Source organism: Aspergillus melleus, assembly GCF_016097325.1.
Source record: "Aspergillus melleus strain CBS 546.65 chromosome Unknown contig4, whole genome shotgun sequence".
NCBI lineage: Eukaryota > Fungi > Ascomycota > Eurotiomycetes > Eurotiales > Aspergillaceae > Aspergillus > Aspergillus melleus.
Genome location: NW_025763373.1, coordinates 2,793,645 through 2,816,735, shown reverse-complemented (window position 1 = coordinate 2,816,735; position 23,091 = coordinate 2,793,645). Strand labels below are relative to the sequence as shown.

General features: G+C 50.7%; 8 protein-coding genes across 8 annotated transcripts; 3 read left to right on the top strand and 5 right to left on the bottom strand.

Moving 5' to 3' along the window:
• Positions 1-95: 95 nt before the first annotated feature.
• LDX57_007826 (uncharacterized protein) lies at positions 96-602 on the bottom strand (the record flags this gene model as incomplete). The annotated part of the gene is made up of 1 exon (XM_046089543.1): positions 96-602. One exon carries the CDS (start codon positions 600-602, stop codon positions 96-98), a length of 507 nt encoding a protein of 168 aa, XP_045945514.1.
• Positions 603-2,575: 1,973 nt separating this feature from the next.
• On the bottom strand, positions 2,576-4,597 carry LDX57_007825 (uncharacterized protein; the record flags this gene model as incomplete). The annotated part of the gene is made up of 4 exons (XM_046089542.1): positions 2,576-3,136; positions 3,183-4,047; positions 4,097-4,494; positions 4,550-4,597. The coding sequence occupies 4 exons, from the start codon at positions 4,595-4,597 to the stop codon at positions 2,576-2,578; spliced, it is 1,872 nt and encodes a 623-aa protein (XP_045945513.1).
• A 3,631-nt stretch (positions 4,598-8,228) lies between these two features.
• LDX57_007824 (uncharacterized protein) lies at positions 8,229-8,792 on the top strand (the record flags this gene model as incomplete). The annotated part of the gene is made up of 1 exon (XM_046089541.1): positions 8,229-8,792. One exon carries the CDS (start codon positions 8,229-8,231, stop codon positions 8,790-8,792), a length of 564 nt encoding a protein of 187 aa, XP_045945512.1.
• Positions 8,793-9,270: 478 nt separating this feature from the next.
• Positions 9,271-10,875, bottom strand: LDX57_007823 (uncharacterized protein; the record flags this gene model as incomplete). Its single annotated transcript, XM_046089540.1, has 1 exon — positions 9,271-10,875. The coding sequence occupies one exon, from the start codon at positions 10,873-10,875 to the stop codon at positions 9,271-9,273; it is 1,605 nt and encodes a 534-aa protein (XP_045945511.1).
• Positions 10,876-12,535: 1,660 nt separating this feature from the next.
• On the bottom strand, positions 12,536-13,342 carry LDX57_007822 (uncharacterized protein; the record flags this gene model as incomplete). Its single annotated transcript, XM_046089539.1, has 1 exon — positions 12,536-13,342. One exon carries the CDS (start codon positions 13,340-13,342, stop codon positions 12,536-12,538), a length of 807 nt encoding a protein of 268 aa, XP_045945510.1.
• A 2,299-nt stretch (positions 13,343-15,641) lies between these two features.
• LDX57_007821 (uncharacterized protein) lies at positions 15,642-16,227 on the top strand (the record flags this gene model as incomplete). Its single annotated transcript, XM_046089538.1, has 2 exons — positions 15,642-15,940; positions 15,999-16,227. The coding sequence occupies 2 exons, from the start codon at positions 15,642-15,644 to the stop codon at positions 16,225-16,227; spliced, it is 528 nt and encodes a 175-aa protein (XP_045945509.1).
• Positions 16,228-17,578: 1,351 nt separating this feature from the next.
• Positions 17,579-17,957, bottom strand: LDX57_007820 (uncharacterized protein; the record flags this gene model as incomplete). Its single annotated transcript, XM_046089537.1, has 2 exons — positions 17,579-17,797; positions 17,859-17,957. 2 exons carry the CDS (start codon positions 17,955-17,957, stop codon positions 17,579-17,581), a joined length of 318 nt encoding a protein of 105 aa, XP_045945508.1.
• A 4,272-nt stretch (positions 17,958-22,229) lies between these two features.
• LDX57_007819 (uncharacterized protein) lies at positions 22,230-22,517 on the top strand (the record flags this gene model as incomplete). The annotated part of the gene is made up of 1 exon (XM_046089536.1): positions 22,230-22,517. One exon carries the CDS (start codon positions 22,230-22,232, stop codon positions 22,515-22,517), a length of 288 nt encoding a protein of 95 aa, XP_045945507.1.
• Between the last annotated feature and the right edge of the window lie 574 nt (positions 22,518-23,091).

Sequence of the window (23,091 nt, the reverse complement as noted above, 5' to 3'; positions counted from 1 at the left end):
GGAAGCCTTTCTTATCTGAAAGTCACAGCTATGAATCCCTATCCGTATTGAAGAGAAGATTCGATTAACAATTGCATAGGGAGTGATGTGATCAATCAGGAATGGTAGATGTTGCGTACAAACCGGACCGGATCAAGTGCCCATTCGGGGCTGATTGACTCGATCTGGCCAGCCTTATCGTCGAAGCTCAATCCCAACTCATCCCTCGGCCATATGAATGCTTCGAACCGGAAATCCGCACCACGCTTGGATCGACTATACTGACTTACTAGCCGCCAGATCCTCTCGCGACACCGGGCCAGGGTCCCAAGAGTATGTTCAACCCTGGGCAGCAAGAAAGTCAGGACAGCAACTGACTCGTCCGTATATTTGTGTATGACGGAGAACTGGATCTCCAGCCAATTGATGTGCATCGGAAATATGGAGGAAACATAATGGAAGAGACCCTCTGCATGCGTAAGCGGGGACAGAAGTCTAGGCCCGGACCACGAATGGAAGTTTCGGTCGTCATAGCCGGAGCAGAGATAACAATCAAAGTCTCTCTCGGTGATCCAATGGCCGGAAAGCGATTCCCATCCCGGACGCTCGACGTCTAGCCACATGGTTGGATGAGCAGCCGATGGTTTTTGATGATTCGGCAAGTGTTTTGGCGAGTAGGCTCTACTCAGTCAAACCAGTATGAGGGGAGGAGGTAAAAGGAACAGAGCAGACGTATCTTGATTTTAACAGATGCTGAATGGTGGATAATGTTGTCGAGCCCTGAAACTATAGCAGTAAGAGCCGGAGAGCTTAAGCTTTTAAAAGATATTGTTATGCAAGAAACAGAGGATAAAAACGTATTTTCTCGTTTTAAAGAATGCACTCGATTGGTAATTTGCATCAATCTTGTTCGCCGAGTCGAGCACACAACATGAGAGTGGGCAACGGCTTCTTTGAGCGGCGGTCTGTTGGACAGGACAGATGGGCAAAAGGGCCAAGACCCACAGCGCTGAAAAAGGAAGCAAGATTGCGTTTATAACTCTGTGGATAATAAATATATACTTATCCTTCATGAAGGCATGGGAATAAGCGTCGGAAGCCGATTTCTTTTTCGCGCAGTGTATGTGTGATGGCCGCCGAGGAGTAACTCCCAACGCGCTGCGGACCCGGCTCTGGATATCCCACGTAGGCCATACCACACCCTGCACCCACAACAGATCCTTGAAATTCTTCGCCCGAGCCTTCAACTTTCTGGTAGACATGCATCTTTCAGCCCTTTTGCCTCCCAGTCGGCGATCTTGTGCTAGTTTTCCCATCCAAGCCTAGCGCTTTCTGGAGTTGATCAAGGACCCAGCTCAACTGCTTGTTCCACTGTTTCTGTTCGTCTATACTATTCTCCAGGACCCTGTTGCAAATTGTCAGCGCCTTAGATACGTCATCGGACTTCATCCAAACTGTGTTCTTCTATTATTCCGCTGTTTTCACAATATGAAGAAAAACGGAATGAGACGGGAAGATCCCAAGATGACATCTGACATACTCGATTCGGTCATTTAACCTGAAGCTTGATTAACGAGGATTCTTAAATATGTGGCCATCATGACAAGGAATGGGAAGCTATACTCTTTCAGGAGTGACGAGAACTCCCCCTGATGATCTCCGACATCGTTCACTTGATTGACAACCTCATTTCCCTCGTTTTGAATGCTATCGAACCATTGATATTCTCCGGGATCGGCAGGCTCTTCGACGGGCCAACCTGCGTGTAGCTGGTTCGATAGTTGATCGACCTGTCGAGGGCGCGTTTCTAGTACCTTTCGAAGCGCTTCAAGTCTCTTAAACGAAGGTCCCGGGGCATGGTTCGACTGAGAATTCCAATTGGGCATCTGGTCGTTAGCTGCCAAGTGGAAAACAGAAAGGAGAACGAATCGGCTAGACGGCCGAGGAAAGGGTGAAATAAATAGTCTGACCGTTTCGCGGAGCTGAATAGAAGGCGCTCCTAACCGCTCGGCATTTAAGTTTGGATGTCTCCGAATCAAACAGCCTGTAGTTGGCCGGTACGCAACAAAGTGATGCCTATGGCAAGAGATATTGCAATCGACTGGTTGTTCTTTCCATTGCTCTTGAATACCCGCTTTGGCAATCGACACTCGCCGTAGCATATTGTCACTCCCCAGAGAAGACGGCTTTTCTCCAGCCTACATGCATGGGGGGTTCATTCTTAAACATTGGGCCTGTTCGGAAAAGAAAGGTCCCGATGCCAGTGCAGTGCGTCGGCTATAGCTATGATGGTATGTTCGGACATCTTGCCGCCCCTGGCATAGACCTACAGTGCTTACCCAACGGTCAATCTGCAATATAAACACATAGAGTAAACTAGTCGTTATTTAAATACAGCTACTATCCAGAGTTTGCGATCTATGATATCCAAGTCAGAAAGTATCTGAATACGGTTGTCATTCCAGGTGTACGGCCTGTAGCAAGATTGAATTCGAGCAACCTTAGCCATTCGCCCTGTGTTCCACACAGCTGCCATGAGAACCGTGGCATCTGATAATCTTCTGACTCGGCGGCCAGTCACATTGCCTTGTCGGATTCAATCTGGAGACTCCAGCAATTCACCCGTCGGGCACGTGGAAAGGAACCGGGGTCCATCCAATGGAAGCCCATCCCAAAGAGAAGAATCATCTATACTGGCTACTTCGAACGTCCAGCCGCCAGCACAGTCATGCTTGCAACAGCATAGCCGCCTTGCTGGCCCATCCCTCTCCCCATTCTTCCGGCGAACTAGGAATTGCTGCTGACGATACCGGCCCCGATGAGAAAAGTCCCCGAAGGCCAAGACTTGCAAGGAGGGCAGTCCGGTTGGACCGAACGCCCACTGAGAAAATGAAACAAACTCCCGAGCTTCCACTTTAACCGGGCCCGACCAGACATGTCGCTGGTCGGCTGCAGTCCATCTAAAAGGCGAAAAGATCCGATACAGAGCGGAGGTGCGGCGATTGTGCCGGTTCGTGTAGTGACTCTGGCCCTCTTTCCTATGCAATTCGGACATGATTTCACGCCGGAGATTGCGATGGACTCTCTGTTCTCCACTGAATCGGATGTGGAGCAGTTGGATTGACGAGTGCGCTGCGACGTGGACGAAGAGGTTGTGCTGCTCTGGTCAGTGGTATGGTTTTCACGCAGGACATTGTACTCACCGCAATGAGCGGGGTCAGACATAAACCTAACGCGGTCAATGAGCAGTGCTGGAGGACCTGGGGAACATCACGGGTCCACCGTGGGGAGACATCGCGAATATCCTCGAAGAATCCCTCCTCGTCCACAGCAAGTAGCTGACGCTCGTGGAAGCTCAAGGACCTCAAGGAGGATCGGTGGTGGAGGATGGCTTCTCGAAACCCTGGAAGAAAGCGAGGGAAGTTGGCCAGCTTGAGGTGCAGGTGCTGCAGACCACGGAAGGAAAGTAAAAGTTCCACGATGGCTATATAGACCAGTCGGTTATCTGATTCGTGGAATAGATCGCTGTTGATCTCGAGCCATTTTAACGGCGGAGGGTTCCCCGTCCGCGCCAATAAGCACAGGAAGTGCAGCTGATTGCCACATCGAAGCAGGCGCAGCTCCTGCAGCGACCGAAATGACAGAGCTCGCGTGGACGCTAATAACTCACTTGGAAAATGCACGTTCGAGAGGGATAGCGAAGATAGCGATGAAAACGGATTGGGTGGGTATGGTTGATGCGAGAGTTCTAGCCAGGGCTGAGTGAGCTCGGGAACAGTCAGGTGGTGATCCGCACCAGTCAGCAGGCACCCGATTTGCAGTTTGCGCAGATGGCTCTGGTTCTGTCGCAGGCATTCTCGCAGGATCTCGATCTCCGAGCGATGCCGAATGCCCTCCCACATTATCTCCGATAATGATGTCAATTTTGGTAAGCCTTCAAAACCCTGTCCTGCGTGCGGGCACGTTCCGTCGGTCATCAGCGAAACCCGTTTGATGTCTCTCTGGTGGTGGATCAGATATCCGTTCAAATCGAGTATACCCGTGGGCATGCAGGTGCCTAGGTGCCAGCTGTCTCCGTCAGTATGCATAAATGCCCAGGGTTGCTGTAGGGCCGCACCAGAACGAGTGAAGGGTGTCGGCTTTGAGCAGGGTGAAAACCTGGCGCAACTGAGCGGACAGCGCGGTCATGAAGGCTTCATGGGCGGTCGGCTGAGGTGGACTTCCCAGAACTGGCTGGCCGTGTGACACAGGGGCAAAGCAGGAAGTGGTGTGGTACATGCAGCGGCGGAATCTTGCGATCTGGATTGGAGCCTCTATAACGACTCGCCTGGCGAGTTGCAGGAGCTGGGCGGTCCGTGGGCTGCCATGTTGCCTGAAGAATGCACCAATGTTCAGATCATTCAGAGCCCATTCAGAGCCCGTGCCAAACCGAACCGATTCGTACACTCGGGGTATCAGGGTGGCGCGCAATCCTTTGGAAACCTGACTCATCGACCGAGTGGCATGTCTTGGTAGCTGATATATAATCAGCATCTGTATGGACGAGAATTGGAGAAGGCGATCGACGTACCAAATCAGTAACCATGTAGAGAATCTCTAATGGTAAGGCGTGCAACATGGTGGCTGGGCTGTGTGGCTTCCATCCCCGAATATGGGCTTCATTAAGCTTATAAAGGGAGCTATATATTTGCACAATATTTGGATATCATATTTCGTAGAGATCGGGTAAACGGCTGATCGGGGGATTGAAACTAGCCTCAAGACGGTGCATCACCGCTTAACCGCATCACTACGGTGAATCGGTGATTACGAAAAGGCATTGTGCACCGTCTCCGAGAAATATATTGGCCGTGGTGATTTTTCACTCTGTTACTGCATATACTGTGTGTATGCGGTTTGATCCGAGATAAACAATACCGACCGAATTTCATATCGTAAGTTCGGCTCATATTCAGCACAACGACAATAGAGTACTGGGTTTCTAAATACAGATCTTTGCGACACGCCCATGGCTCAGCACACCGGAGCTGGAATACCGATGAGTTTTTCCCAAGGTTTGAGCCCACCAAATAGCGATAAAACTGCGTCCTTCAATCAGATACTTTAAGGCGTCGGTTAGGCCTGGGCCCAGGTCGTGTTCTGGGGGCCGTTGGCGCGGCGCGACTTTTGCCCGGAGTGGGTATAGGAAAGCTTCGGGATCGCCTTGGCCGAAGCCGCTTCAGCCAGTCCTGACGCACTTGCTCTTGCGCTTTGGCTTTTTGAGCCCGTGCTTGCTTTTCGATACCGGACCGCCAAAGAGCCCACCATACCAGCTCAGGAGCTTCCTGGCGTGGCCCCTCTGTAAGTGGAATTGCGCATGGCGTTCGGATACGCCCTGCCGTGGATCTCATTCGTCGAGGACCCATGCCGTCCAGTGTTTGTAGAGATAGGCAATGTGGCACTGACTATGGAATGAGGGTGATGCGGATGCCACTTCTGCAAAAGCGGTTGAGAAGTTTACCCAAGGACTGTGATGACTATCCAGGCGTGCGGTTTATTATAATTGTTAGAACGAGTTTGTGTGCATTGAATTTGCACTGGGTGCGGACCACGTCCGGAAAGGTTTCACGGAGAGTAGTCCTAAATGCGTCTAGAGTACTTGGTCGCCCATCAAAAGCGAGAGGTGCTTTCATGGAACCCGTACTTGGCCCGAACTTTCTGCTGGGGACAATTTAGCAAGGGATTAACGCCTACTACAATGTAACACCCGCCTGGCCGGATGATGTTTGCATCGGGAATTCTTTGGGCCCAACAGTATTTTTAAAATGCCAGTAATTGCGGCAGTGTCCGCTACATGTCGGCTTTGCTGTATTGTCACTAAATCCTATATACTAGACATGATTACAAACACGTAGTTTGTTGTGCAAACTGAATGCCATTGTTTTTTCCCTGACTCCCAGTTGAATCATTAGACAAACTTTACTAGAGGAACGATTTTTGGAACGCACTAGCAGTGCAGTCCACCGTCAGATCCCCGGTCCGAGTTGTTCCTCAAACCTGGCCAGCCGCGGGACATTACCTGCCGGTCGACTTGCTCTGCCATCGGGTTTTCGCTACCCTCCGAACCCAAGGAGGCATTTAAGATCTCAATGTATACTGTCGTGAGGGGGCTATACCGGGTGACATTTGAACTGTCGTCTTCCAAAAAATATTTTGAATGCAATTGAATTGGTTGGAAGCAACTGTGATCAGGGGCGGGTCCTAATAGCCACTGCTAGCTTGGAACCCAGGGAGGAAATCCAGATACCCACTGACAAGTTTACATTTAATTTGGCCGTGTTCGTTCTTGTTTCAGACAGACTTGATCGGGGCAAATTTCTTTGCCTGGTTTCTTCGCATGTCACGGCCTAATAGTGTAACTACACCACACAGAGAACAAAACGGCTTTCTTTGCTATTGTGCTTAAAAGCCCCGTGCTTGAAAGCTGAGACTACGGGGGGCCTTGGAACCGAGACGAGGGTTCTGGACGTGCGACGTAGGTTTTGAGCACCCGTTTCATAAGGTGGGCCCAGCTGCATCCCCCGTCTGCCTAAAGGTTGCCAACTTGAAATTACCGCATCAGCTCGGTAAATTCACCGCTCGAATCAAGAGGTGGGGGAATACAGTTTTCGTCAGGCGTTCTACCAGAAAAAGTCCGGGTATGTGGACGCGAAGGTGGGCAGCATCGGAAGCCGGTCTGCAAGTGAAAAAAGTGGTTCTGGTGGTGGGCACTGGGCAGTTGCTCCGTGTGCAACTCGCGTGCAGTCCCCTCCCCTTTCGTTGATTGCCGGGCATTATTTTGCTCCGATGGGCACCGGGTCACGTACTTAGCAAAAGTCTACAACTATGTGCAAATAGGGATTCTATCCCGCGCAAATAACCATGTATGCTGGTCGGAAGACGGATGCAGTTAAAAGATACCCGGGCAAACGACGGGCATTTCTGACGATCCCCTAGTCCCACTCCATCTTGCCCCAGCAAATTGCTCAAGGTTGTGGTGGCTAATGGTGTTCGGGCGTGATATACTCGGGTATCTGCAATGACTTACTATCTATGCAATATTTTCATATCCTTCGGCTTCCTTTAATTACTGGATATCGTGTTCCTGTTTGCACGATGAATGTCTTCGGCCATAAAAATACTGAAATAGAACCGGTGTAGATGGCCTGCGGCGGAGTGCCCGACCTTGCGGACCCACCCGAAATCATTAAAACTGCCTGGGTATTCCTCCCATTCCCAATCCTAGTCAAACAGAAATCGCGGCGTCTTCGTTCTTCCATGTCGTGGCCATATTATCGATGACAGGACAACTCGATTGTTAACATACCTGCTGACCGGATTTTCTATAATCTGCTCTCGCCGGGGTTTCTTGCAGCTCTGGCGGCAAGCACCACCGAGCAACTGGCCTTCTTACCTCCCCGATGAGAGAGATAGGGATGAAATCTATAATCAGGCGCAGAGGAAAAACGAACGACGGAGAAAATTGTCGTTTAAGCCCGTATCTCGCCCACCGAATTTCAAGTCTCCAAGGCGGTGATTGGTTTCGTCAGGCCATCCTGGCTGGATTCACCATCTGCGACGCAGCCACCCGAGCTCTTTGTAGCACGGATAGCAAAACCACACGACACTAATGTCAGGAACGCATCCTTGCACAGGTAACAATAGGACGAGTTGACCGGTTGACGGTTGGAATATACCGCTGAGGCCATTTGTTTCGTGTCCCTGCAAAAATGTGACTCAAGTAAGCTGGCTGACTGCTACTTGACCAGCACTCTGACATATTCTGTTATCGACGCACTCGCTTCGGATCAAAAGCCTAAGACATACCCGGGCATCTGACCGCGCTGATTGCAAGGGATCTCTCTCAGCGATTATCCTACTTTTCAACTGGGCCTCTCTATAATTCTGAAGGGGAACATTATTCCCGTGGTGGAAAGCCCGTGTCCAATCACCGGAAATGGGCAAGGCAGATCTTAGAGCAATTAGGAGTACTTAGAAAACCCCAACAACAATTCTTACAACGAGGAGGCATTTAGTCATCTGGTAAGTGCTCATGAGCACCGCAGCTGGGGACAGTTCTGGTATATAAAGCTCAACGTCAACCATTCGCCGCCCAACCTCGGCTCCTCGTATCCAAACAGTTCACTTCTTTCCCTCCCTTCAAAGCAGATAAAGGCTCATTCATCCGCAAGCTTTACCCCAATTGCCTGGCCCGGATAGCTCGATCGAACATGTCTCGGCCTGTTGTCCATCGTCCGGAGACACCGACCCTGCCGCCAGCACTTCCTCCCAGCGTCTTACCTGAATATGCTGACGCACCGTCCGATTCCTCAGCCTCGACACCAGAGTGCCCGTGCTGTGCGCCGTCCCCATTGCCAGACCTAGAGGCTCTCGGCGAAGCTATCCAAGAATGCAGACTCGACACACTAGAAGGCCAGTTCGAGGGTTCTGTGAGCTTTCAACCGACAACTGAATTCAGTACCCAAGCTGTCGCAGTTGTCCCTCACGACCAACAGGCCAATGGCCACTGGTTGCTAGTCAACTTACTCTGTCATCGGGTATTCGATAAATGTGGAGATCGTTCTAGGATCCGAAATTTCAGCGTGTGCTATTATGGGAAGTTTGGCCCTGGTGACCTCCTGATGGCCGTCTCGCGAAAGATTACCTGGGATGGACCGACCTGGCTCGAGGCCACAGTCACTCGAGGCGGCATACCGGTGGCCACCGCAACCGCTTTGTACGATGAGATTCACTCAGACACTATGGACGACGCGCGGGTTCAGGAAGCCAACTAACGCTGAGCTATTGGGTATCTGATAGGATTTGCAATTTACCTGTTGCAAAAAAGAAAAATGGTGGATTTTACCTTTGGATGGCTGGCTTCTAGGCAGACTCGACGAATGTGCATGGAATGGATAGATAGTGAACGCTAAAACGATTCAACCTCAACTAATCAATACCGTTCACATATAACGCAACAAAAATTGCCCCTATCCTTTAGTCTTTTATATGATCATTAATAAAAAACTATACTCATTATCGTGTCGTGTGGGTGAAGTTTGATTTGACATAACATCAAGAGTCTTTGTACTTCCCCAGGAGCTGCAAGTATTAGGTAGACGGCATTTTGCAATAATTGAATCGACTAATCATCTGCCCAACACCAGGCACATCAAGCTCATCAGGCTTCAAAAAGAGCAACACAAATATAGGCGGTTTCTGGCTTTTCAGACAAAGGCCGCACTTGTGCCATGCGAGGCGAGCGAATTATGCTTATTGAACATAATACCGAACGAACAACCGCCTTGTCTCTGCCCATGGGCCCGGAGGGACCATATCATGCGGGAATCTTCCATCGTGCGTTATGGCGCATCTATCGGCTCCGGCCTTCAATAACTCGGCGACTGCCTCCCAAGATCCTCTTTCAATTAGTCTGTGCAATGCTGTGTAACCCGAATGGTCTCGAAAATTGACGTCCGCCCCGTTCGCAATGAGCAAGGAACATAGCTCTTGCCCCTGATATCCAAAACAGTCCTGCCCGACATGATGCAGAGGTAGCCGCCCCTGGCTGTCTCTCAGGTTTACCAGAGCCCCATACTCAAGTAGCATAGTGATCAATCTGACATATCCCCTTCGCACGGCAAGAGAAATAGGCGTCAACCCTTCCAAATTCTGAAAGTTGACATGGGCCCCCAGGGATAGAAGGGCCTGGACGCATTCTTCTCCGTTTTGCCGCTCGATCCCCATCTGTCCCCTGCTTCGGATAGCACTGTAAATCGGTGTTTCCTTCATCGTCCCTTCAACAACATTCACATTGACCCCTTCGCTGACGAGCCAGTTCAACATATCCAGACTACAGCTCAATGACGACGCGGCTAGGTGCAGTGCTGTTTGACCCTCGGCGTCTCTCGCCATGAGGTTGGAACCGCTCTCGAGGAGTGTCTGCGCTTGTTTGATGGCCCCCTTCAAGATTGCGAATAATAGAGGAGACTTCTGCTCAGAGTTCACAGCATTGACGTGGGCTCCGTGGCTGATGAGGGCCCGGATAATGGCTGTGTTATCCTTCCTGCGGTTTCGCGGCTTTGTCGCAGCATAGAAAAGAGCAGTCGGCCTTTCTCTATACTGGTGCGTTCCTCTGAAATTCGGATCGGCACCATAACGTAGCAATACGCGCACCGCGCGTACGCACGAATTGGCCGTTGCTACCTGGAGTGGTGTCATTCCGAAGTCATTCCGAGAATCCACTGGCACACCAGCCTTGATCAACATCCAAGTTATCGCCGGAGCTGCGTTATTCGAAGCAGCGACATGTAAGAGCGTGTTTCTGTCCCTCAAGGTATTAGGGTAAGCCCCATGCTCCAAAAGCAATGCCACTTTGGATTCCTGGTTAGTCCGGATTGCCTTCGTCAGTGGAGAACGCTTCTCAAACGCCAAAGCGTTCGGCCTAGCACCGGAATCTAGGAGAGCTCTGGTGATCGCCATGTCGGTACGGCTACTGGTTGCCACAGACAGTGGCCTTCGGGCGCGCAGGTCGGCAGCGTCTGGCAGCGCTCCATTCCCCAGGAGAAGGCGCACAACATGGGTATGCTTATGCAATACAGCTTCTATGAGTGCTGTCGACTGAACCTCATTGGGCGATCGAACGTTGATGTCAGCGCCTACATCCAGCATTCTGCTTATCCCACGGTCGCACCCCCAGACTGCGTACCATATAAGGGCTGACTCTCCGTCAGATGTGATATTTCTTCGATACAGATCGTTGATGAGGATGTTAAAGAGGTTTTTGTTACCTCTCAAGAGGCTGTACAGGTCCTTTATCGACGCCAGCTGGTCCGCAATGTGCGATATAATCTCAGGCGGAAGAGCGTGAAAGGGCATTGTGTAGGACTCTCCTGTATGTCCGTAATTGGTAAGCTCGCACTTGGTTTCATAAAATTAGACAAAGGTGCTCGCTCTCACCTCATTCCCGCACCGTAGTCCACAACTACTAAAGTACAGACCCGCCCGAAATTGCATTCCTTATCTTGTTGTAAAGAGACCCAGTTTCCGAACCCTAAAAGCGGGCGCTAAGTTGGAGACTTTGCTATTCTTGGCTAGCTCATGGCTGTGCTACCCAATAGATGTAGTTAGGCGTGGTTAGTAATGAAATTAGGCTCTCGGGCTTAGGGTTCGAAAAACAACATAGGTATTTATGGTATGGAATGCAGTTTCGCGCGGTTCTGTAACACCCAAAACGTGCTGAGATAACAGCCAGGCAGTTATATATTTCGTTGAGACCTCACACTTGCTAGCAGTAGTCTTTCATAGCACTAGGTTTCTGTAGGCATGTATATTCTTTTCACCGGTGTGCTGGGCGTAAAAAAAGGAATTAGATTTTCCTGTCTGCCGTTCGAGGGTTTAGAATACACGAACGCTACACCGAGGAACTTCTTAACGCTCCATTTTCTATCACGGTCCCACTGGTGGATTCGGCGATAAGTTGGGGACCCTATCTAACGCCAGAGACTATGACCCAGGGGCGTGTTGCGCCTTTTGCACGCTCCTTTAACATGGGACACAGATAGTTATGGCCGGGCATTTTGTGTGGGCATTTACTTGATGTGCTGTACAGGAATAGGAATGGCTTCGCACTAGGATTGATACACGCTGCAATCATTTTTGGATCTGCTCATTATATCAGTTGCTCTACAGGACCCCGCGGCCGGTATTGACAGACAGTCCTGAACTTGCTCGCCCCAATATACTTTCCAGTTTGTGGGCTTATAAGATACTCGGGCAATGCTCATATTGCCAGGGAACAGTGACCAGACATATAAAAAGGCCCAATCAGATGCGCCCATCACGAAAGGCATTGGCTTGTATAGGAATTGCCCGATGGTGGCCATCCGCTGTTGCATAGTCGCAATCGCAAATACGATTAGCATTGCTATCGCCAAAGCATGTTCATGAGGGCTATTTCACTTGGTTCACTGGGCATCTACTAGCCACACCCTACGCTTATCATCCACAGTAGCACGCTTTCCTGCAATAACAACCACTCGATCATCATATCACTTTGGCTTGTGGGTCGACGATTGCGCTGGAAACTACGCGACAAGCGACAGCAATGGGACAGCAGAAGTGAGGGAGCTGATTCTACGAGCACTGTCTGTATATTTTTTAGCGTCTAACGGCCGTGGTAATTGACGTATCCCAGGGGCTGTCGCTACTCCTGTATTTCGAGCCTGAAGTGAAGCTGGCCGTCCACTCTCGCGTTTGGGGAGCCGCTTAAGAACTATGCAACCACTACGGCAAGCTCAGGGGCACGATCCCGTGGGGAGTATGAATGGAAAAAGCAATGGAATGTGCCGAGTATGGGAATGCCTCCATCCCGGGTATGGTAAATCCTCCATGATCACGGATTGTCGAGGAGTATCCATCCAGAACTTGCATGCTACAGAAAAGGCGCTGCATACTGTGTAGCAGAATGAACAAGGCTGGGAATGGCCAATCCACATATGCTTCCTATTAAATGAGGCTCTAGATTCCTCGTGCCTTCCTATTCCAGGCCCAAATGCCTGCGTGCGTAACGCATGTCCGCATCCGAGATTTGTTTTCCTCGCTGTAGATATAACATTATGTCCTCCATCGTAGCGGATGCCGTTCTTACCCGCCACACCCGCCGCCCCATGAACCGTTTGACCTCATCCACAGCATCCGACTCGAGATGGGGGAAGACACCGATGAGCTGGTTGAGTGTGACGGGTCTTTCGTGCGACAGCCCAGGCCAGAGCGACCGCCACCATTGTCGTTCTATTCGCATCGCCGCACTCCAAAGCCGGTCGGTCGTAGTGTAAGGGTATTGTCCGGCCGGGTCCCAGACATCCCATAATGGACGGAGTCCGCGACTGAGACTCCTACGCTGTGGACTCGATACACCTAAGAGCCCTGGCAGTATATCCGGCGTGACGATGTGACGAAGCGTGCGATGCGATCCGGAGGCAGCCGGTTTTGGGCACTCCATCATGAGCCGATTGTGCTCCACCGCCCACTCGGCCAGTGCCATCTGTGTCGGACGGAGATCAGGCACCACACGCTGCAACCAGTCCACGGTGAAAGGCCCGTAGATCCGGAGTCGTGCAAAGGTCACCTCTTCGTACGTGAGGCCCCACATTCGTTCGACCAGCGTGGCCAACGTAAAGGAGGGATCCTGAAAGGTCTGAGCTTCGTCGATCCACAGCTGTGCGCACTTGAGCTGTGCTGGGGATAAGCTTGGCAGCACCGTTCGGACATGATCCAGCACGAGTGGAGGACGTAGGCTGGCCGATAATTCTGCTGGGGTTTGCGGAGAAGCTTTCATTGTCATGCGCAAAAGTCAGTCCAACAAACTCCAATACAGCATCAAGGGGAGAACGTCGCTTGATTTAAAGCCCTCAGCCGGCCATAGTACGGGTAGCTATGAGAGCAAGGGAAGTTTCAATCTTTGATCTACATGGCCAGAAGCTTAGCTATAAGAACGCATTCTAATATCGGGATTACTCGCTGCAAAGGGCATAAAAAAGCGGGCTTTTCCAAAGACCATCTTTTCATGGACCAAGAACGCAAAGATCCTTGCCCGACTTCCTCGCGCGTGCAACCGGGCCCCTGGCCAAGTGCGCATGAACACGGCAACGGTTTTCTGTTGAATGCCCAACAGTAGAGGTAGCATCACCAGAACAAGAGTCGAGGCCATCCCCATCGGAATGCAAATTGAATATCTCTCTGTAAGAGCTCGTACCAAATCGGCACCCTTGGCCATCCCATTTGGGGCTTCAGATCGGTGATGAATGTTCTATTAGATCCTTTGAATCTGCTGTCGAGTATCGCTCAGCTCTGCGGGCCCAATGGCGGGCTCGCCTCTGCTGCCCGGTCGTGGTTCTCAGCTTTCGCATTCCCGGCTGAAAGTGTACGCAGTAGTTCCAGTCTCTGGTACCAGTTATTGCCCCATGAAGTAATCCTCGAGACTTGTCTCACTAGCATAATGCTCCCCAATCACGGTACACCTCGATATCTTTCTGCCGTTCATTGCCTGCAAGGCGTCGTGTCGGACTTTTCTGTCACTATGTGCTCCATTGTTTAACTGCGAAAGTCGTCGAAATTCCAAACCACAATTGTCCTCTCCCCAGCGCAGTGAGAGCTTTGCCTTGACATGGGCGTCAATTACTGGACAATGAAGATTAACCGCACCCCCCCCCCCCCCTCCCCCTTGGAATACATATACCAACTACCATACGTAACTACCCTATTAACGAACAGATTGTAAACTGCTGGTGGAAACATGTGTTGATTGTGGGAGGATTTGTTTGCAAGAGCCTGCATCTGCCCATATTCTTCCGATCTCAATTGCTCCAGTTAAAGCAGGCCATGATGTATCTCAATAGGAAGATGGGTCTTAGACCTAAAGATATCAAGATTTGTGCCGCGACGTGACCGGCAGGGCGTTAACCTGTCGTTTTGAGCCAATCCCATAGGTGACTTTGGCGTCCAAGAACCTTCAGAGACGGCACTGGCGGTAACGTGATGTCGGCCGCACATAGAGGCCCATAATCCGCCGGTGTTTTGTGCACAGCCGGTTGGGGTCGTTCCCGCTGAATCCATCAATATAGAATCTTTTATCAGGCAGCCGGAAACTCACAATGTCACGGTCAGTTGGGGCAGGAATGTATGGATGTGATTGATAAGTGTAGATCCGGCCATTTGGCATCTCCAGTGTGGTCCAGCTGCGGATTGCGTACAGCCGCCAGAAATCATTGTGGCGACGGAGAAGGTTATTACGCCGCTTGCGGATTTGTTCCTGCTTCACACGATTCTGTGAAGACACCATCTACACATACCGCAGATTTATCGCAGGGTGGAAACGAGTGCACGAGAGTCCGGGCTATATAAATTCATAGCATTGTGGTTGTGTGGGGGCGGCTACCAGCCCGACAGTAATGGTTGTCTAGTGTCTAGGCATCTCGAAGATTTAGATGCATGCGGGTTAAATCGAAAGCTTCACTGTGCAATCAAGGAACGAAAGAGGTCGAGTGGGCTCTCCCCAATTTTACCCTTTCAGTAGGATATTGAGGCCGGGTGGCTGGCGGTCATCTATACCAGACCAACTGATTAACCACGTCTGTCGACTCTGACACTAAGAAGGCTGCTACGCATGCCATCCATTCTCATATGACCGGTGCCGGAGTATGGAAGGCAACAGATTTAACCCCCCCCCCCCCCCCCCCCCCCCCCAATTGTGCTGGGTTCAAATCGTGGACGCTAATAAAATACGATCACCAACAAACTCCTTGCCGTAGAGTTAAACCCATTTGACAACTACCCAGGCAACACAGGTTCGAGTGCCTTGTATATTTCATCCCGTCGTTTGTGACACACCCTAAGAGTTTGCTACAGGGTTCACCTGCATATTCCCATTTAACCCCCTAGCAGGCGCCGTGTGATCCAGCCTTGGCTTCGGGATCCGACTGAGGATAGCCTCCCCTATCTATCATGTGCCGTTATACTTATCAATTTGACTCACAAACTATCCGACATGTTAATAAATCCTAGACTATTATCCTAGCTCAAGACATATGTCGCCCGGAACTCAGCATCCAGTTCCCTTTGCCGGTCAAACACGGTATATAGAGATGCTTTTGGAGGTGGATTACATGCCTTGGACGTACAACGCCATAGCCAGCATAGCTCATTGGACCTTGCTCGCAGGCTATCTCATAATCCCTGGGACGTTCACGGCTCTACAGAAATCTGGTCAGGTCCAGGACGTTCTGGCAAAGGACCAAGTCGGACAGGCAGTTCTGAACACAATCCAAAACCCCCCACTTTTGGCGATTGCCTGTATTCTGTTTGTTGCGTCTACAGCAGCACTGGGGTGGCTCTACTGGGAGTGGCGTCACAATTACATCTGGCTCACTAATCGGATCTTCACGTAAGCGGCCCTTCCCTTTCCCGCATTGCGTGAAGCGACGAGACTGACCCGAGCCCAGGCCCATCATCATGAACGCAGCTGCTGGGCTTGCCACCACTCTCATCAATATCTACACCGCGCGGGATGGCGATTGGTCTATTATGGCTTTAATCACCACTATCATAACCGGAGTCACGCTAGTGACATCCTTCTCGCTGGCGATGGTATTCAAGTTCATCAAACTCAAAGAGGTACAAGAAGTCCATATGCGTGAAGTGTATCTCGGTAGTCCGGAGCGAAGTACCTGAATCATTGGTCTCAGTGCGTCTACCAGCAAGCGTACGCACCAAGTCTGTCTATTTCCAAAACTCTGTATTCCTATTTTATACAGCGCATGTCCCGTAGCTACGTTGGTTGCCACAGCGGGACATGTAATATCAAGTCCATGGCGTCAATGCTTCAAATTAGTAAACCTGTAAATAGAAGGCCTATGCATATAGCATACTGCATTCTCTCGGGTGATCATGCTCGATGGGATATTGAAGATGAGGGAAATAGGACCGGTGTTTTTGCGCGAAACAAGGCTGACTCTGGCAATGCTCGATGGATGATTTCCGGACTGTCGCAGTGGAGAACTCAAAAGCTCCTAGCGCTGCCGGGTTTGAATTGATCACAATTGTTCGTAAGTATGTCCCTGAGTACTGGGAGAGGTTAATACGAATCCTTGGGTTAGCGAGAGACTGGTACTGGAATTGGGAGTAAATCTGATGTGGGCTTTGCCTTATGCCTACCACGCTGGCACATCTACATGCGGCGACTGACCGCCCTACGTTGAAAATCGTCCTTTGTATCCTGCCAGGGAGCTAAATTGATTGGTTCTGTGGGCTTGGTGACGCACGATGGAAACAAGAAAACTGGCACATTGACGGCTAAATAGAAAGAAACGTGACTTTAAGGAATTGCTGGCACTTCTCTTCCCTGGGCACAACTCAAATAAAAAAAAAAAAAAAAAAAAGGAAACAAGATTCGTAATAATATGATGCGTCGGATGCTTTTGTCTGGCTATTGAGGATCACTCGATGAGAGCACAGCACTCTTCCAGAACTAAGCTCTTCTACATCCATCGAAAGCTGAGCGTCGTGCGGTATGAAAGCGACGCCATTTTGCCAGGAACGTCTCCCCAAACACAAGCCTTAATCGCCTTGCAATTGATCTCGTCCTGCTGATAACAACAGGGGGAGGATGTGGAGCCACGCAATGAAGATATGAAGAGGGGTGCTCTGCGAGAGAACAAAGAGCTCATACCCATCACACTTCCACAGCCTGAGCCTATCAAGGACTAGAATATGACATTGGCGGGATGTAGTGGGTGCTCATCGTTGCAATCCATGGCGGATCTATATCATGAGAAATGAGGTCCCATGCAAGTGCTTTGATGGTCATTGTATCGCACGTCATGGATATACATCACACGTGCTCCAAAACACAATTGCCGCGCTTCTAGGGGAAACTTGCAATTTTTTGCCCCAGTAATCTCGTGTTTTCATTATTGGGGACTTCGCTGGTTACCCGGATATGCAGATGTGTGGCTGCCCATTGCCTGCCAGTCACTCCAACCGCCTTCACTACTGGAGACCTGCGACAACTGTATGGTAGTCATCAGAATTCCGCGTACGGTTTGCTCTCCCAATTGGGGGAGAAGTTGGGAAGCCCCTTGCGGCATCCACCTCCGAGTAGCGAGGCACTCTCAACCCATGGCGGAACGACAACGTGGTTGTTAGAAGCATTCGTGCCTGCACGAAGGATCTTAGCAAGAATAAACGGGCGGGACGGGGCATAATACCTCTTGGGATAAGGCCCAAGCACGACATAACACTCCTATCGCCGCAACAGTTAGCAGAAGGCCGGAGAAACCAAACATGCCGTAGACTGCACAAACAAGACGTCGCTGGGATTGGGAGTTCTCGACAGTGTGTTGGGCCAAACGGAGGTAACCAGCGGCGACGCTCATATAATTCACGGCTGACAGAATCGGCATGGCGTAATGGGCCGGCTCATAGGCCAGGTGACTGACGACGATGACCACCACCTTGGTGATATAAAGAGCGCATAGCAAGATATAAAATATCCTGGCTTCGGACAAGGGTTGTGGTACATCAGAGAAGATGAAGTGAAGTCGGAGATACTAAGGGTTCATTAGCGATAGTCCATGGATATACCCTACCTGTCTTCGTGCATAGCCACTCACTTCTAGAAGCGGAGGGCAAAACCCCGCTATAGATGTTATGATCTCTGCACCTGGCACAAAATTGTCAGCGATGGTTTCCTGTAGCCTTCATTGATGAGGACTCAACCGAGCAAACGATATTGGCTCCAACGGAGCGCTACCACTGCAGCGAGGAAGGCCGCAAGCATCGCCGAGGATGCGGCATCTAGGCATTGATAGAACGGGTGCTGTTGGAACGTGCGACTGGACAACACGGCACGGGTTGTCGCCAAAAACAGCAGTATCGTAGCCAAGACGGCATGGACGGTATTTGGAACAGCCATATGCGGTGGACTAAGTTACGAACTCCGTCAGTTGCCTACCGAGTAGACTCTAATTTCACCTTTCTGAACCAGGGTCTCCTTTATATCCGCTGTCTCGGCTGGCTTTTTATCCTGGAATGACTAGCGTTACTGTACTTTCGAAATTCTACCACACCTTTCCAGACATAGCCCAGTCTCGCTCATTTCTAAAGCTAGTTTCCTTGAGCATTGCACGTAACATACTGACAATACATCTCCGATCGTCGGACTCTCGGAGATCCTGGGATTTACCTGTCAACTCACAGGAACAATAGGCGTTGTTACCGGGCAAACGAGTAGCCACAACGAACATCACTCTAACGTAAACAATTGGCCCCCTGAGGGGCTGCAGCCCATCGGCCCATCACTGAGCATGCACAGTGGATCAAGGCAATTTCTGATAGTCCCCGGTCGTGGCGTTTTTATGCGTCATACGATAACAAACATTTAGATTCTATTTACAAGCAGTAAGTCAAATATGTCACAAAGCCTTTTGAAGAGAGAGAGAGAAACCAAGATCATCTACTCATACGCTTAGCCCCAATGAAAAGCTCCTCTGAGCTAAATGAAAGCACCAGCTCTGACGAGGAGTTTCTGGTGGCACCTCCTTTCACGACTATAGGGAAGTCCATACCATCCATATCATGGCTGAATAGGCAGCTGGAGAAGGGCGGCGATAGCTCTGGCATGAGAGGTAAAGGACATCACTCGAGGGGCGAACAGCCGTATGAAGCCAGAAATGCTCTGGGCCAGGACATTCCCCATTCAGCGGATTCTGTCCGTCGGGTTCCCAGCGAAAGTGAACAAACCGCCCAGTGAGTGCCAACAATACTCCGTCGTATGCATTCCCTAACCAATGCCCTGCCGGTCTTAGCGATAGGTTTCATAATGGTACTCTAGTTCCTAAAAGGCATTCTACTAGAGCGGTTACGCGCTCACATGTCAGCGCGTATATCGATTTTACTACTGACGCGCCAAAGCTGAGACACCAGCTTGAACGAGCTAGAGGTCGACGACACTTGCTGGATCAGACGAACCAACAGTGCAATAGGGAGTACAGGGCGCTTTCTCGCGAAATAGAAGAGCTCTTAGCTCTAGTATCTCCCGCCCAACCCATGCAACAGCCGAGAAAAAGAAGACGATTGAGGAAACAGTCCCATTCCTGATTCTGTTGCAAGGAACAGCTCGCTATTGTGGTTTCTATATTCATGGAGACTTCTTGCAGAGCTGTCCTCTGTTTTGTGGCCCGAAGATATACCTTCAGAATTTCCGGCATATCCTGAAGATAGCGGACCCGGTTCTAGATGATTAGCGGATCCAAATCGAGCTTGTCACATTGCAGATTCACGACATATTGTAGCTATTTGTTGGATAGTCAATATATTGTAAAGCAAAAGATCTATCTGCGATAATGTGAGTGTAGTGTAGTTAATGGAAATGACAGCACTTCCTGATACTGTACATACGCTGGTTAGTCACTCTCTAGTCGGAACCATCGCGTCCGCGTGTTGGGAAAGAGGGCCCTCAGTTTCTTGTCTGTCACTTTCCTAGATCCCAGTCATTCTGCCGCCGGTCAGGGTCCAAAGATAGATCGAGTAAGGTGGACCATACCACCCGCATTAATACTCATTGGGCCTGCTTACTCCAACTTCCCTGTTGAAGGCATCTGGTTGAGGGCTCCTAGAAGACGCCGTAGACAGGATACAAATACACCCGTGCTCCCCAGGCTACTTACCCCGACTAGCAGGATGCCTCCAGCGGCATCCCTCTGGTATGACCATACTGCAATCGCGCTGCCCAGTTGGCTCGTACGGTGACTGGCTACTCGTCCCCGAGACCATTCTTTCCCTTCGATATGCTCACATTCAACAGGGTTCCATGGTCACACTTCGCTTCCCACTGGTCTTGCAAGCTCGATCCTGGGTACCCATGCACCGACGTGCTGACAATCTCGCGGTTATTAATCTCATTCTGGCATGGACAGGTTTGATCTTCGGCCCCCCGCATGTTTTCTGCGGATTGGTTGATCGGCGGTAGCATGAATACATTGATAAATTGGCTGGATGCTGGTCATCCACTCCGCTCTCTTGGGAGCTATTGCTATCCTGAATGATGACCAACCGGTGCCAGTCATATGACAGCACTACGTTCCTTCTGGTGAGATACCACTCACCATCTTTGGAAATATCCGGTGTGGCATATTTCCCCGTACCAATCATGTATCTAATCAAAAACAAGCAGTATGTTTCATGATCTTGATCCTTTCCGTGACGTTGCATGTGGTTGTTTGCCAGTACCCGCAGCTGGCGGTAAAGTGCCACTATCACTTGGGGGTCAACCGGTCTGGCTTCGATATCCTACCATGTCTGGATGCGTCGATCAAAATGCCTCTAATATTTGGTGGCTGCAGTGGCACTATGGATCGTCCTGAGTGCAGCTTCTTTAACTGTCCCCCTAATGAAGTGGGGGACGCTTCTGGCCTCCTATTGTCATATTCCCGGGCCATGAGCTTCTGAGGATGAACACCACCGTTCCCTCTCGGTGACAGGTTGAGCCGGGCCAATATGTGTACCTTTGGCTCCCACATGCCACATGCAGGTATGTGGATTGCCGGCCAACTGCTACTTTTTACATCGCATCCTGGAAAGAGACGGCAGGGCCGGAGGATTCACCAACGCAAACCCAGGGACCGTAGCACTTTACGAGTCTGGAGTGCACATTAGGAGAGGCAGAAGCATTGGCTACAGTTACAAGCTATCGCTGCTACATGTGCTAGTCCGCCCGCAGTCTTCAGCACACGCAGCTGCGCTTTATAAAACTAAACGACTTTACAACGTGCGAGAGACCGCGCCCTTGCTGGGACTATACGGGAGACCGCATGACCTTGCTCGTTTACGGACCGTGCTTCTCATCGCAGAGGATGGCGAGATTGCTTGAGAATTCTCGCTCACTCAGACACTTGCCCTAGTGAGTGGACTGTACCACGCCGTGGTACGGAAGCCCCTCGTTGTCTGGAAAATGAAAAACCTAGGTACCGCGCTTTCGCAGCAATTTGTCGTTATCTTCCATAGAACGGTGGACTGAGCTAACAATGGCTAGATAATTGCCGTTAGGTGAACAGGCAACATTTGCTTGACCTCGATCGCCAAGATCGCCAAGAAGTCAAGGTACCACGACAGTCGAGCAGACAGCCGTTCATAATCTGACCGTGATATATGCGCCAATGCTCCCTCTACTACTGTCAACCCCGCAGAGCCCTCCCATAAACCCGGTACTAGGCTCCGATCCATCGAAGGGCCACTAGATGTAGCGCAGGCTATAAGGGAGTGTCTAAATACACGTCCAGTATGTTTGTAGGCGGTATGAACACTTTTCGAAGACCGGAGAAGGCGGATGTCTCCGGCCAAGCTATACTAACGGGTCATTCGTCTACAGGGGGTGTCCGACAGTCTATCCGCAACCAGGTCAAGGCGATCGTTCAGCCACAGATGAGCGATGAGCTCAGGCTACTGGATAATGACGTTGAGCCGTGCCATCAGTGGTTGGGCACTGACATAGCGGCCGGTGTTGCCGGGCCGCCCACGAACAACCTCAAGTGGGTCGTCTCCAGAATAATTAAGAGTCGTGATCATTCCAAATGACCGATCTGCAATTGGCCGCTTGTTTGACGATAAATTATGCATGTTGATTGATTCGATAATCTCCCTAACTGTCCTTATTCTACGGACGCTCTAATACCAACATGGCTGGCATCGGTTACTTGTGCAAACCGGTCACCCCGGGTCCATCCCATGGCCCCAGCCAGGTAGCTCCGGAATCGGGTCCAGAGTACTCGATTCTTTTGACATCTTCGTGTCTGCGCAGCCCGTCCGACGGCGAGAGCATACCCCTAACGCAGGATACGCTATCGGATCGTGGTAGTGTCGACAATGGTAAGACCGTGAACGTGTGCCACCGCACCCTCGGCACCGTAGCCGGTCAAACGGCGCAGCCGACGAGGCTATATCCCTGGCGCAACTGCGAGACATAGATGGAGGCAAGCCGGTCCTGGAATCATGGGAGGGTGGTTTATGTCTTTCGCTTCGCTGGTTGACGGTGTTGTCTCGTTTTCGGATGCTAGGTTCGTCAGGCCGGATGTCAGCAGGCACTTCGATGTCTGATTCAGCAGCATATACCTCGAAGCCTGGGAATTATGCGCCCCAAGTTGGCATATAATCCACATCCACGTACCGCTTAGCCAGTTCATAATGTTATTGCGGTGCAGATTGACGCAACCGATGGCCCCGTCCTTCCGGTTGGGAGCCATTCATATTGGATAGTCTGCGGGGGATCCGTAGATGACAATTGGCCCAGTTATTCATCTTTCCCCTGCGACAGATTACAGATTTCGTGACTTTGTCTCCCGGGAGATAAATGGATGCCCAATTTACCAGGTAGGCGAGGTTATCTGCGTAGATATATTGCTAAGCATTCAACACCCACCGGGTATTGGGTAATAAATGAATAAATTAGAACCAATACGCAAGCCCATGAGACGGGTGATTTGGTACCTGGGCATTTGATCGAGGGCATGGTGGTTGTTGCTCCCAACACGCTGGCGTTCC